The sequence below is a fragment of the Protopterus annectens genome, chromosome 14.part0 (genome assembly GCF_019279795.1).
Source record: "Protopterus annectens isolate FY-2018-M chromosome 14.part0, PAN1.0, whole genome shotgun sequence".
In the NCBI taxonomy this organism is placed as follows: domain Eukaryota; kingdom Metazoa; phylum Chordata; order Ceratodontiformes; family Protopteridae; genus Protopterus; species Protopterus annectens.
The window spans coordinates 861,945,610-861,961,452 of record NC_056748.1 but is presented as its reverse complement, the minus strand read 5'-3'; the positions used below and the strand labels follow the sequence as shown (position 1 = coordinate 861,961,452).

Sequence of the window (15,843 nt, the reverse complement as noted above, 5' to 3'; positions counted from 1 at the left end):
TTGTAGTAAACTGAAAAGTGAATTTTTCCTGTGGAACTTTGTAGGGTATTTATGTTGCAAATTGTGATTTATGCAAACATTCTACATTGGAAAGACTGAACGCGCTTTCAGGAAATGTGTTTATCAGCATGTTATAGCATTAAAATACATCATAGGTTATTGCAGTCAAATGCTATACCACTGATCATCCAACAAATGCTTTATATAAGCAGTTTATTACCTGCCAGAATTGTATGCTATTTAATTTTATTTACCTCACAAAATGCAGTAATGCCCCTGAGGGTGATGACTTGGAAAACTCACTTAGAGGCATGTGAACTTTTCTGGAACTTAAATTCAATGCAACAGTGTTTCCCGGATTAAATGACTCAGTTTCCATCAGAAGTGTATTAAAGAAGAGGACTGCTATTTTCTGGTAATAAAAATAAAGTTTGTTTTAACACTACATTTTGTATCAATGTGCTTTTTACAGTTGTGCTTTAAAATTTAAAACTCAATAGTCAGGGACTTGGAGACACACATAGACATAGTATTCTATGTTTTGCAACTTATAAACAAAGGTATGGCATCTAGGTCCAAGGAAGTTATCATTCCACTGAATTTGGCATTCATCAGACCTGTCACTCAGTACAATGTCCCCATTGGTATGTACCTAACCAGGCATATCCAACAATTGAAATGTTCACAGAGGTTCCCCACTAAGAGAATACAGGGCATAGGTAATGTGTCCTGTGCAGACTGCCTCAATGCCCTGTCCCTGTATTCTGTCTCCTACAGGCTGTTGAGGGGAGATCTGTGCCTGGAATACAGGGCATTGTCAGACCCCCAGCCTGATGGACCTTCTACATATCTACAAAATAAACAGCACCATAATTACCCATTCTGAAAACATAGACCTTGCCTGTGATATAACTAGGACCTGCTGGAAAGACAGGTATGTATCCCAGAGTCTACCCCTTCCCTGGAACAGGGTTGCCATCCATGTGAAGCAGACTTCCTCAATAACCCAAATCAAGTGTAACTTGGACAATTAATGGGGAACAGGAAACTCATCCCTGGTTTGGCACCTATGTCTCTAATAGACACAGGCAGCCTGTAAATGATTTATCTCTGAGGTCCTACATGTAAATATTTCATCTCCCAAGCCCCTGCTTACACTTATCAAGAATACCAGAACTTGTTAGAGCTTTGGGGTGCATGGCTATGCTTAAAAAAGCCCTTATGGTCGTTAGCCTACTAAACACCTATGAACTTAAAATAATTGTGTTTTGTTTACTGCCCCTTGAAATGTATTTAAATGTATTTGATCATGTAATGTTCCTACTAGCAGTCATATAACTTTTTAATATTTAAATATATGTGGTGTTCAGTAGGCTTCATTCTTGAAGAAGTCTAGGGTTCTTTAGAATAAAGCATTAAATTAAAAGTACTACTTAAGGACTACCTGAGTGTAATAAATGGCTTTGCTCATGTTCCACCCTGCGCTGAATCGTAATCTTTTTACATATTTACTTCCCAATCTACAGTGCATCCGTTTTATGTCCAACACACGAAAAATAGTCATACATTTCTTTCTTTCACCCCTTACTTCCCTACCCCCCAAAACCACCTTTCCCTTTCCAATTTCTTAATGCCCTTCATCATCAACTCTTTTCCCTCATCTTTCTAAACTACCCACCTTTCCTTTTTCCTCTATCCCCTTGCTCTATTTTCTACTATCTAAACTACTGCTTACTTCTTCCTCATAGTCTGTAATATTTCTTTACTTTTATCCATCCATGTCAGTTGATTTAGACAGTTTTTGGTTATATTGCTATAAGTGTACTTACATGATCTGGTCAGCAATGTAAAAACATTACACTCACCTGAAATCGCATGCCTGTGTCTTACTACATTTGCTCTGCTCCTTGTTATGTAAGTCAAAATGTCCTCTAACCTATGTGAATTCAAAATGTGATGCCTTATGTACTTGTATATATTATACAATGTATATCTTTGTATTTTGGTGTTTTCTGTAATTCTAGTACACGGTGTATACTTTGTATTGACATATTTTGTATCATTGTTAATTGTATATTGCTCTGGAGCTATTCTCCCCGGGTCTCCGCTGAAAAAGGGCTCTGGTCTTAGTCGGACTTTCCCGGTAAACAAATGTTAAATAAATAATATAATAAATTAAAACTGTGTTTGCCTTATTCTTCTGCTTTGCATCTGGATTTGTATGTATTACATGTCTGAGGTTGGGTTTGGCTTTTGGCATTTAAAAAATAAAACAAAAAATAAATAAATATAGATGTGTTTATGTATTTATTTATGTGTTAGGTAAATACTGAGTGTTCAAAGACGTACATAACTAGGACATAACAATTTTCTTAAGGTACCATTACACACCCAGCCCTCCTCTAAGGCTTTCCTATATAAGTTATTTAGTTCCTCCGTACTCAGTTCTACTTTTGAATCTGCTTCGTTCATTGTGAAACTTTTCCAATAATCTGATAGTGTTCCTGTGAAAAAACGTATCCCTGTGGTTTGCTTAGGTCTTCTTAAACCGATGATTTTAAACTTCAGTCTCACACAAAATATAAACATACTGTGTGTGTGTGTGTGTGTGTGTGGACACACACACACACAGATAGAGTGTGTTTTTTTAAGCTACAGTGTTTCTTTTTAAGCTATTATCTTCACAAGCTTAGCTTCCTTGCCAATATTCGGTAGTCTTTCCTGTAACCTTGTTCTTTTCCTGTCTTATGAAATGTGTGACAACCCCTGACCTTCTCATCATAAAACTTTTGAAGCGTAAATTGTAGGCTTTAGTTGCCTCTATCTAGACCATATCTACTTATGCCTCTAGAGATCTGTTTTCCCAAATGGGCATGATCGTAAGGCAATGTCTTAATATCAATTAATATAGCGGCTATACGGGTTCTGTCAGTAGCCCTCACTATAGGCCTGACAGCATCCCCATTAATGCTTCCAGTTACCGTCACGCATTCACACACACACACACGCACGCACGCACACACGCACACACACGCACACACACACACACCTTGTGAAAGATTATGTATTCCATCGATTTACACACCTCTTTGCTATTGAAATCAGTTGACGCGAGTGTTAAAATGATGAGAAGAACTGTGATTTGTTGCTTTAAGAAAACTGATAGGAATCCCACCTTTTCAAATGTCCAAAATGGGACATTTTTGTAGAAACTTGAGATTTTGCTGGACAAAACATACCCGTGGCCGGTGAAAAGAACATAACTTCACTTTTATGCTAAACTAAAAGCGTATTCTAGTAACATTTGAGTTGCTTATGCTACTTCATATAACATTTTGGTGTTTCAGATAAAAAAATAACTGTTTCATGCAACTATTAAAGAAAACTTATGATATATTTTTGTCCTAAAATCTCAGGATATTTGCCATTTTAAAGTTTTTTCCTCTCAGGACACAACTGCCCAAAGAGGGACTGCCCCTCGCAAAGAGGGACAGGTGGTAACCCTAAAAACTGATCAAATTTCAAACCTTTTGCAGTTTCGTTGCAGACAATCTTTAGATCTCATCTCAGTAAGCCGCAACTATTTTCTGTCATTAGATTGAAATCACATGGTCATACACGCAGTCATCGTCTGTAAATGAGATTTCGTATCTGCTCTCCTTAAGTCTCAAGTGATCTATTAATATAACATTACAGTGGTTGTAATGTCTATCTCATAGTTTATTTAAAAATGAGTTGATTACATCATTTAGTCCACCAAAAATGTGCAAAGCTAAAAGTCTACACACTTGCGTAAAATGGTTGCCATCCCTGGTACTGATCTATAGTTATACTAACAACTAAACAGATTTCAAATGCTGAAATATTTTCCCATCTTTGTATTGTATGCACTCATGCCATAAATCATGCTTGTTCCTAACCTGCACTGCCAGTTTCAGGAAGATGTAGTTGTTCTGTGTTCTCTACTCCACAGTAACAGACTTTGGTCATAAACATTTAATCAAATAAATGAACGAATAAGCAAACATATTTTACTTAGAACATAACATCAGCTGAAACTTCTATTTCTTTTTATGCCACAGACCCTACACCCCGCCCACGCACGTATACACACACACACTCTCTCTCTCTCTCTCTCTCACACACACACACACACACACACACACACACACACACAAAGTCATTCCACTCCGCTTACTGTGGTTTTAAACAAACGATTTTAATTTTTTTTATTAATTTCATCACAATGTTTTAGACAATCATTTAATCCAACAAAATAGTTCTCTTACATACAAAATATATAATTTTATTGCAAGTATCAATAAATATAAAAATTCACAAAATATAATTTATCATTGTATTACAAAAAACATTAGGTAGATAATGGTGACTGCTGCCTAGATAAAGTAGGATTCCCAAAAAGTAGTAATTCAGAGAGTAAGAAAGAGTTGGTATCAAAGGGAAGCTTCAAACATGTACAACATAAAAACAGGAACGTCAGCACTATAGCCGCACTCTTAAATGACACAATAAGCATGCCAAAGCCCACAGACCTAACATAGATGGGTAATCTAAAAAAGTGCTTAGAGGAAATGGTGCTTTAAAATTATTAAGGCAAATGGCAAACAAGGAAGGGGGAAAGCTATTTACTTGGCACAGAGTATAATAAATGCTGACAACATAATAAAACTGTCCCATTCCCAAGATATACATCAGGTTAATCTATAGCGACTTTTAGAAATCAGATTTGTTAATAGGGCTGACTGGAAACGTGCAGTCTTAATTTATAGTTCTCGTATACAGTTCTTCCATCGAAATCTTTGCACTCAGAGGAGGTGGTACCGGATCAGAATTGTCAACTGCAGTTTTAATATAATTTACCATGGAAGTGAAATACTGGAATGAACACCTCGATCGGTTGCAAAGGGGAATGTTTCTTTGCAAGAACCTCTGCAGGGGCTGAGACTGCCAGTCTGGGAGATGGGAGAGTATAGGGAATCCCAGTCAGAGCCGGTGGATGAACTGTCCGGACTAGCAAGCTCCTGCAGGAAACAAGAGTAGAACCTCTCCGGACCAGATTCCAGAACACTCTGGTCTGCAAGTCTCAAAGTCTCTGTCAGAGCCCATATGTAGTTGTGAGCAAAACGTAAAGTCTCAATCTTAGTAAGTTTAGCGTCATCCGGAAAGGCTGGTAGGACGCTGCGCAGCGCATCTAGTGCAGAATTAAGGTTATGCATGCGGTTGCGCTCTCGGTCGTTGGCTTTCATGCGTCTATTTTTCCTCTGTTTGGTGATTACTGCTTCGCTCTTTACTTTACTGCGTCCTCTTCTCGATTTTATTTTTTTCTGTGAGATTGTTGTGTCCTTGGTGATGCCAAGGTAGGAATTCTGAGCTGGACTTGGAGACCTGTCTGTAGATCGGTTGCAAACTGCTGGGCTCAGATCAGGTACGGGACAGCATACAGCATCAGCTTCTTCAGAACACGGAACTTCCTCTCTAGGAAGATGGGCTGGAGAGCAATCTGTGGAGGGCATCATCCTGTAGGAAAGAGAGCAAAAGGAAAAGAAAAACATCTTATTTCAAAAACAGGGATAAACACTTCAGTTTACAAAATGGTGCGGTTATACTTTACAGTCATTACTATTATTTTCTTACAGCTACTTCCGTTATTTACAGCTGTGCTTAAGAATATATGAAAACTGGAGTTAAACCACCCCGGTGTTTTGTTAATACTATGTCATTATTATTAGGATTAGAAACATTATTTCTGAATTCCGGCACTGCCGGGATACTTCCCTTTCTGAAACCTGAAAGTAACTCTCCAGCGTGATAGGAAACATTAAAGATTGACACTGCTGAAAATTACTTGATTAAAAACTGTAAGCCTTCATTAGGTATATAGCTGAACGCACGCCCACAGCCAAAGATTTTGAATGCGCAAAGTTACTTGAAAAAATACCTGCTGCAGGCGTGAATCTGTTTTGGAGAATCTGTGCCAGTTAAGGATGATGAAGCAAGGACACTGTAGGGGGACTCCCTCTGACTTTGTCCTCTTTGCCCCATGTCCTTCCACGTGCTGATATTTCTGAGGAGATGAGTAACTGTCAAATGTCCTCTAGTGAAGGCTGTGCGTCTGGCACACGACTGCCTTGAGCTCTTATATATAGAGGCCAGGGACAATGCTGCCGCGCGGAACAAGTAATGTAAACGTGTGCCCCTTTGGCACGCTCTGTCTGATCAGGTTTGCCTGGAGCGTGCCGGGCTGGTCGGGGCAAAGGGAGTGTCCAATCAAATTGAAGTATGAAGGGTGTGCCACGCGAACCCCCTGCTCCACCGTCCATTTGCCACATGCGCTCACGAGCTAGATAGCGAACAAAGAGCTTTGGAATGAATCAGGTAGAGTAAATCTAACACAACATAGTGAAAAGACAGCAGCGAGATCTGAACCACAGTTAAGTGGCCACTAGTCATGAACTTTTTCAATGTGTATATTAGCAATAGCAGAAGCAACAATGAACACTTGTAGATAGAACTTGATGCAGCCCTTGTTTTAGCTATATACTTTGTACTCACTTAAAGGTGAAGTGACAGTGTTGAGTATTGGTTGGATATCTGCAAGAAAATTAATTTATGAAAGGAGGTTTTAGGAAATGAAAAACAAATTCTCTAAGACTGTGAATCTATAATTAAGTTAACTTGACATATGAGCTTCTCTTTCATCACTGACCTGCACTACATTAGTGGCAGTTTCCATTTTGCCATGTAAGTAACCTTTAGCTATACCTTAAATGTGCCTTAGCTGTAATCTCTATTTGCTACTTTGTTAGAGGTGTTTTTTCAAACTTACCACTATAGGCAATTGTTACTGCCCTTGAGCAGTACTCATCAGTGCATGTCATATATACCGGTCCCATCCTCCCCTAGTTTTCAAAATCTTTGTAAGCTAGCTTCTTTAGACGGCAATTTTCTATTCGTTTATGGCTAGGTAACTTAACTATTCGCTTTTAAGCTTCGTCTTTTTCATTTTATTTTATTTAGTTTGTTATTTTTATTATCAGACCTTATTGATTACTTCACTTAATGATCCCAGAAAGAGTTCAGTGGAAACCCCAGTACTGCTGCCACTTCTTCAATTCGCTGAAGATATGGTGCCAGTTTAGGAAAGGTGATTTAAGGCTCAGTGATACCGAACAGTAGGGTTGATAACTAGCATTGCATGTCATCATTTTGCCTAGGTAATGCTAGGCTGAGTTTAAACTCAGGGATGGAGATTCTCAAAACAAGAACACAAATCTAAAATTCGTACTTGCCATATAAATTTCTAACAGACAATGTTTGTTTTGTGATTCTTTTGAGTAATAGGCCTCTAATATTTGGTAAAAATCAGTCAACTTCAAAAAAGCACATATTTTAGGAGCGCCAGCTGAAAATCCCTGCATTGAGACAGACAGAAGATGCCTCCGAATAAAATAAAGGCTTATTTGAAGGGCTAAAACATTAATGATAATAAGACATCCAGTGTCGTGGCAGAAGTGGAATCTTTTGGTTTCATTCATGTGTTTGCTTTCCACCTTATAAATCACTCTTGTACGTGCAATTACAATAGCGCATTTAAATACAGAGTTCCGTTTGTATCTAACTTGTAATAGATCAAATTATTTATTTCCATTTTATACGCCGTTGGCGACTAGTTTGTTACAGGTCGCGTTTACGGTCCAGAAGTGTTTTACAGAGCTGTTGCAAAGCTCCAGCTTGGCGTAAAAACAGCACGTTTTGTGTCAGTAGATTATAGGCTTTGACATGCAGGGACACATTTTCGGTGCACATTAGTTGGATTCAAATAATTTCTAAGGTATGAAGAGTTCTGCGTTTTCTCTGAGCTGCTTTGACACCTGAGGTGCTATTGTAGTACAAATGAGGAAGCAGATAATATAGCGGGCAGAGGCAATAGATGCCAGTGTGGTTAGAGGCTCGGGGAAAGGATATACCCCCCCCCCCTATTTTCATGATGATAACAGAAACAAAATAGTGAACACCAACTCTTACGCTGATAGAGGTTACAAAACAGTGTGCAATCACCTGTTTATGGTGACTCCTAAATGTAAAATAGAATAACCTAACATGAAATAATTTAAACAAACTATCAGATAAAAAATAACAGCTGCGAGTGGACAGTATCTAGAAGAAATACGTGCAGGAATCGAAAGGTGTTTGGAAGCATGATTTCAGCATCCAACTTCGGAGCGTGAAGCAACAAACTTTAACACTCTGTTACAAGGGCTCTCAAAATTTACATTATGTAACATTTTAGATGCATTTTCTGGTGAGAATGTTGCCCATACCTCTCAAAGTCTTGGCGCAAGAAATCTGGAAAAAGTAAAAAATAATGGTGACAAAGGTAAAAAAAAAAGATACAAATTGTAAATATTGCTCTCATAAACTTCGAAAGTTGTTAGAATAAGTTTTGTGTTGGTATGCCTTTTCTGAAGGATATGAAGCATGAAACTCAAATGGCTGCAATTATTTACTGACTTCAATCCCCAGATCAAAAATATTAAACAAAAATCTGGACAGTTGAGAGCTATAATGTTGTCATTCTGCAACTGTTAAATAAGTCAAGTGTTTAATGACTTATATTTTTAATGCGTTCACTGGTTAGAAATATTTGGCGGTTATAGAGTGAAATTCTTTCTTCCAATACTGCCACATCATGGAGAAATCTGAGAAAGTAAATTTATGTTTTACCACACATGTTTAGAAGTTAATAAAACAGTCACATCACCTTAGTAAAGCCTGGAATAATAATACTATATTTCCTTCAAAAGTGGTGAAAGATGATTCGCCTGCATGGCTCTATGAACTATTTGGGGGCTTTCAGTGTTATAAATCTTGTGTAGTTGCTGTGTAGCATTTGGTTATGCATATAAGTGACCCCAGTAGCATTACTCTTTGGAGTTTTCCACTAAATGCAAGGTATGCCTTTCCAAAACCTTATCATTTCGCTTGTGATCTTTAAAGACGTTAGCATGGCTGCAAGTGATTGCATTAAAAGACTGATTCACCCCTATCCGCTTACCTTTGAACATACCACCAATAAAGAAAGATATTTGCGCCTGCACCCAGACTCACCATCATCAAACTGTGTACATTTAAGTAAGGAGACGAAATAATACACTATTTCTGTAGCAACTTAAACCATAATCATAAGCTGCAGTGTTCTTAATTGTACGATATTTGCATATGATACGTAACTAATTAAATCAATAATATTTCCCGAATAACTCAAAATAACCTCCAGGGAACTACTTTGGGAATATATTTAGCAGCAATATGCACAACTCTGCATCGCAGTAGTAAGAGCAAAATGAGCAAGTGAGACTGATTAATATGCATGAGGGATTTAGACTATGTTCTTATCGAGAGCTTGATTAAAGTTGTTTCCCATACAAAGTGCAAAATATGGTTTTGTCTTTGCCCTGGAGCTGAACAGTAAAACTATCTTGCCATTTTTTTTCAGAAAAATAATCATTACGACAGGCACGCGCAATTGGCAACAGCAACAAGTGCACCCCATCTTAACACCTTTCTCTGCTTTCCTGTAACCCCTTTTAGCAAGCAAGTAGCTCAATACCTAGTACACAAGAAAGAAGATACAAGAAAGACTGAAACTGATATGACTACTGTACACCACCTATGCGCAAACTATTGCATAATGTTAGGTACCACTGCCGCGTAAAAAGTGCCAAGGGAGAGACACTCTTTGCGCAGCCGTTCTTTCTGAGCTCGAGCATTGCATAAGGGCAGAAGCTTTTTCTTTGTGTTGTACTCTGTCTTAGAAAGAAATTAGACATAGCTTCAAGGTATAGTTAAACATATTATCCTGCAGAAGAAACGGAAGAAAAACATTATCATCATAGGACTGGCTATCCAAATTGGAAACATTTAATATAACCACTAATTAGCTAATAGTTTTACAAGCAGACAGACGTGCTGTAATGGATATCCATGTTTAAGACAGGCACGCAGAAGCGCAGACCTGTGCATAAAACAGGACTGGAGAATTTCAGTCCTCATTAATTGTTGAAAGAATCAGGGGGTGTTCAGGGACCCTAATGTGAACCCGTGCGCTCGCGCCTCTCCTTACTACCGCAATAGCTCCATTTGTAGAGGAGGCTGTGCATATGTTCGTTGCATTCACTTCAAAAGCAGAGTGTTTTTTAAAGCTTTATTTTGTTCACTTTCACGTGAACTTTTCTTCTTCGTTTTCTTTTCTGTGTCCTTTAGATTATTTAACTAGTGAAAAATGAATAGAAGAGTCTGGCCTTTCTTTCTTGCATGAACAAATGGGATGGCAAAAAATCTGGTGAGCGAGTTTGCAGGCTTACACTGCCCACTTCAAACGCCATTCAAACAAAAGCTGAAGAGGAAAAGAAAGCCCCACCTGGTACCACTGTTTGTTAAAATAATAATAAATAGATGTCGTTTAATAAATAATTACAAGAGATTGTAAAGTGGAGTGCTTTTGGGAAGTATTAATCATGGAACATGGGGCAGGTATCACCTGCTGTGGTACAAGACAACTTTATTGTTAAATCACCTTCCGACAGCTACTTTTCTGATAAGTCCCTACTATTTCCCCAGCAACTGGTCGCTTATGTTTACTCATAGTTAGCATAACAAGCAGAATATTACTGACAAACTAGATAAAAATCAGAAAAAAGTAACATGTTTAAACTCACACCTGCCTGGAGAGCCTAAATATGGATTTACCATTCGAGGGCCCTTTCAGGAGTGGCCATATTTCGTTTACATTGGATTATTTTATGCTTTTTTATAACAGGTTAACTGCAAGTCCTATCTCCCTGTCCTATTTGTCTTATTTTATTGAAAGCATATGGTAACCAGATGAGTCCCCAGTCCAATATTTAATCTGCCAGCATTAGAGAGGTTTTGCAATCTCATCAAAGCATTTAGGAGCTCTCATATACTGGTATGAACAAATGTTGTTATTTAATTTTTGGGGGCTACTTCAGATAACACAAAGACACACGTGCACATACACACACATGGACAGACACTCACACATACTCTTTCAAGCTGTAAAAACAAATGCCTTTCTTCACCGCGCCTGGTCCGCCTTTTGGTTAGGTGATACAGGGCACACCATATGTCACCTTGGAGAAGACAGAGGCACTCCTGGAACACTGAAGATGAAAGCTCACAAGCAAAGACAAGTCTCTCGACTTGCACAAATAGGCTAGCCTTTTATTTACATATCCAGTGAATCCTGCATTCAGCAAACTGTAAACAAACGATTTATATTATTGTAATGGCAACCCAGAAGCACGGATCTCAGTGCGTTAAAAGGTGCATTGCGCATAGTGCTACTCAACACCTGTTGCTGTAGAGTTGCCTTGTCTCAGGAGCTGTGCTTTTCCCAAAGATACAATGTGTACACGTTTAAAACGATACTGTGATTTGTGGTGACATATGCTTAGCGAATGTGTCTGTATACTCTTCAGATGGAGCAGCTGGTTGTACTGACATACCTACCCGTCTATAATACCTGTATTTAACGCAGTCCTATTCCATTTCTAGCTGGGGACCCTCCACCCATCCAGTTCCTGATTAGCATAGGTCTCGTTGACAACTGTTGTATTTCTTGATTTTATTGTCAGTTTCAGCAGATGTACACTGCTGCAAAAATAGAAGAAACCCCAGAAAATGCAGTTGGACACATATGCTAAGCGCAACGTGCACATATGCCTGCCTTTGTGTGAAGCATCCAATTCAAACAGTTTAGTTTTAGAACAAATAGCGCAAATTGCAAGGCTCGGTGACGTGACGACTATATATCTTTTTCTCCATTTTTCAATTTCTCTGAGCTCAGATGCTGACTGGCACCCAAGGAAACATTATAATTCCCTCGCGGCGGGGTGCTGCAAAGGGCAGGGTGGATTACAATTTGTATGAACCTGTCTTTGTTGGAGAATAACCGTGTTACTAAGTTTAAACCTATGTCTGCCCAGCATTTCAGCTATCAGTTTGTCCTAGTGTGTGTGTGTGTGTGTGTGTGTGTGTGTGTGTGTGTGTGTGTGTGTGTGTGTGTGTGTGTGTGTCTGGGAGAGACAGCTGTGCCCCTTTTTCCCATGACTCCATGAAACTCACTGATTTAATTTTTTTCTTTAGAAATATAAACAGGCTTTATTACAGGACTTCTTTTTAGAAATCAACTGGGACTTGTCATTTAGAAACTGCTTCATGTGAAATAGATTAATAAAATAAAGAACACCAGTGTCCAGCTGACCACACACTTCCTAAGACATGCTGCACCAAATCTATTGTAATTTAAGAATATTTAAGACAGGTGTTTTCTTACTTTATTTTATTTAAAAAAAAAGAAAACAGGACGTGTGACTGGATTTTAAAGTTTGTAAAGTTCATGTTATCTGCTTGCCTACCTCTCCATCTATTTCCTTGACAGCACCCTGATCGGATACTTGATTTGAGAAGATCTGTACACCCTCTCTTCATAATTTGAAATGCCCGGCCACTACAATACAAGTTTTCTGTAAAAGTTGCATCATATCTGCACCACGTCCAGGAGTCCCCATTCCCCTATTTCTCGTTTTATGTAGAAAAAAAAATGTCCCGAGTTTTTATGCAGCACAAAACGTCCATTGCTTACTGTTAGAACTGTGTCTAACAGAATAACACAGAACCTGGCGGGCAGTCAGACTTATTTTCGAGTCAAATAATAAACGATATTCATTATAAACCTAACATGATACATGCTTGTTTGGGCCGATGGAACAACCGAGTTAGCAAACTCTAGTCCCGTCCCATTCCAACTCATTCTAAATGGATTTTCCAAAATGGCAGTAAATCAACTGGTTCGAAATCTTTGAGGTTTTTGCAGGAATAGACTACCATAGCAAAGTGCACCACAGATTATTTGTTTTTGTGAATGTCTCTGGCCTATCACCTTCTGTGTGTGCTGTCCATGTTGATTAAACCCTTGTTTCATAGCCCAGGGTGCTTAGGTGCCATATGTGACTCCATTTGCATGCTTTAGCCATATTTAACTGTTCCTTTTATATTTTTAGTGTAGTTCTTGTCTTAAAGGCACGTAAGTGTGCCTGTCCTGCATTGGTGATAGTGGAGATGATTCAGAAAGTAAAGCAGAATACTCCAAATGCCATTTTAGCATGAGCTTAATAACTAAATAGTCTGTTAGCATCCAAAACTGGTGCTGGCCAGTGCCCAAACCAAGATTTGTTACTCTGGCGTCTATATTTTGTTGCCCTCACTATTCACCTAGTCAGAATGTCTGTAAAAGACACGTATGTTTCCAAATTAAGCATTCAGACAGCGCACCCTTAATTTAACTGCAGAGTGCAAATTTGATGTCTGTATATTGGGGAAAGCATACAGTTGTGCAACTCTGTACAATTGGGCGCTGACTGATTTTCCATCAGTTTTACAGAGCGCTGGAGTACCCAAATCCACAGAATCAAAGCTGTAATAAATCCAGAGGGAACACGTTTTTCAAACATGGGGACAAGAAACATAAACGCTTACAAAGGAAACTGTGCAATAACTAAGGGGCTACAATCAGTAAAGATCGCATTCTGCAGACTGCTATACAAAGTTTGCACCCCATTTGCATCCTGGTATCTAGATATCAGATTAAGAAATCACAGAGGTTAATTGCCACTAATAAGACATCATTGAGAAGTCTTATGCTAGTTTTGAATAATACTATAACAAACTAAAGTAATATAAATTCCATTTAAATGATTTTTAAGTGTCTGATAACTGTTATGGCTTAACGTTTACATTGTTATTTGGATGATGTGTCTCCAAGTACTATTTTAAGCCGGAAACGTTCCTTTCTCTTTTTATTAAATGATCTACATGGCAAAACTAAGACACTATGTATACTAAACTTTGTATTCATATAGATTTACCATAATATTGCAAACGGAATGAGTGCTTGCTAAAGTTCTGGACTGTGCCTTTGCAATAATACACTGATACATAAAATTGGCCCATCTAATTAAAACGTTATTATCTCTTATTTGTTCTCAGCTCCTTTGTTGAAATATTGTAACTTTGTGATAGGCTGTGCCATACCATATGAGATGAAGCTATACACTGTAATACTTTTGAAGTAAGTCAGCATTGTTGTGCTTTACTATAGTGGCAAAAAATATGTTGTAATTGTCATTTCTCATCTGCCAAAAATATGGCATTAAACATAAAGTTTAATGTAGCCTGATATGACCTTACATCATCTGTTGTAGTCAAATTAAATAAAAGTACTACAATTTGTGCCTCTCTGATACATTCAAACCAGGAGCTATCAGTTCAAACCACAAATGCATTACACTTCAATCAAAAATCTGTATGCTTGCATTTCTTATCCAACAAAATGCATTATATAAATACTTTGGGACATTTTCTCTACATTAAAATGAGAAATGAAAGAATGGGAACTCCTGTACACAGTACAGGTAGGATGCAACTTTTACAGAAAGCTTAAGAGTATGGCAGTAGGCATTTCAAGAGTATAAATTATTGTCATTTGCATGCAATAAAGTTGGTTTCCAAATGTGAATAATTATAAACCAGGAGAAGCTTGCCTACAGTAAGCTGTATGCCTGCAAATACAAAAGTACAATTATTGCAATGCTGGGAGCACTGAAGGACACAGAAATTTTCCCCCTCTTATGTGAATATTTAAGGGAGCTGAGACAAAGTTGCATGAAATGAAGGAATCTAGAAGTAGTGCACCTCACTGTTTAATAACAGAAAGCCAGAAATACTGATGGGAAGGCATGCATATCTTGTATATGAAGGTTGTGGATGGTAGGCTATGATCTACAGAGTTCATGTAAATTGCATCTCTCTGCCTTAACACACCATGCTGTACTGTCAGTACAGAAGAGTAATCTGATCATTGAAAGTCTGTATGACCAGTGCAAAGCATGCCAGCTAGAATGAATTGTAAAAAAATGAAAACCGTACACGTTGATAGCAATACAATATGATGTTTTGCAAATACATTTATTAATATTTTTTAGAGCACAAATAAAAACACAGAAGCAAACAACAACGTAAACTAACACACTAATAAGGAATCTCAGTCACAAACTAGACTGAAGTACAAGACTATCTAATAACTACTATATACACTATGTGCAATATATAAAAAGACAGAAAAACATATCAGAGAACTACAAAAACGTCTCTCATATCATCCTAAATTGAAATAAATACCTAAGAAGGAAGAAACAGAAGCAGCAGTAAAAGCAGAAAAGATCCTCAAAACCACAAAGAAGACAGAGTGCACAGGAATAGCATCAGAGTCAGATTATACGGCAATAGGCATCAACAGAAGAAACAAGATTATTACTCCTCTGTTTGCACAGCTGCTAAAACCCTAGATTGAGTATGTGCGTATTTTGGATGCATAATTTTGCCAGAACATAAGACTGAGGCAGTATAGAGGAGAACAACAAAAAGATACCTATTCTTCATTGCAGCCCTTATAAAGAAAGACTACTAGCTTAATATGTGCAGTCCTAAGGAATGTATACACTCCAATGGCTCAACTCTTTACAGACTCACACACTCACTCACTCACTCACTCAGGAGTGTGCCCACATGCACATACACATACATCACAAACACACACATATGCATACACACAAGTTTGTGCATACCCACTCATACGCATAAGTACACATACTTATCTTTCACTTTCTCTCTCTCCCTCTCTCTCTCTCTATATATATATATATATATGTGTGTGTGTGTGTGTGTGTGTGTGTGTGTGTG

The 15,843-nt window shown here is 38.1% G+C and overlaps 1 protein-coding gene across 1 annotated transcript in view; it reads right to left on the bottom strand.

Moving 5' to 3' along the window:
• Window positions 1-4,877: 4,877 nt before the first annotated feature.
• NEUROG3 (neurogenin 3) overlaps window positions 4,878-15,843 on the bottom strand; it is an 80,504-nt gene continuing 69,538 nt past the window's right edge. The window contains exon 2 of the mRNA XM_044055632.1: window positions 4,878-5,538. Within this exon, the coding sequence (XP_043911567.1) occupies window positions 4,878-5,538 (661 nt within the window). The remainder of the gene's footprint in view (window positions 5,539-15,843) is intronic.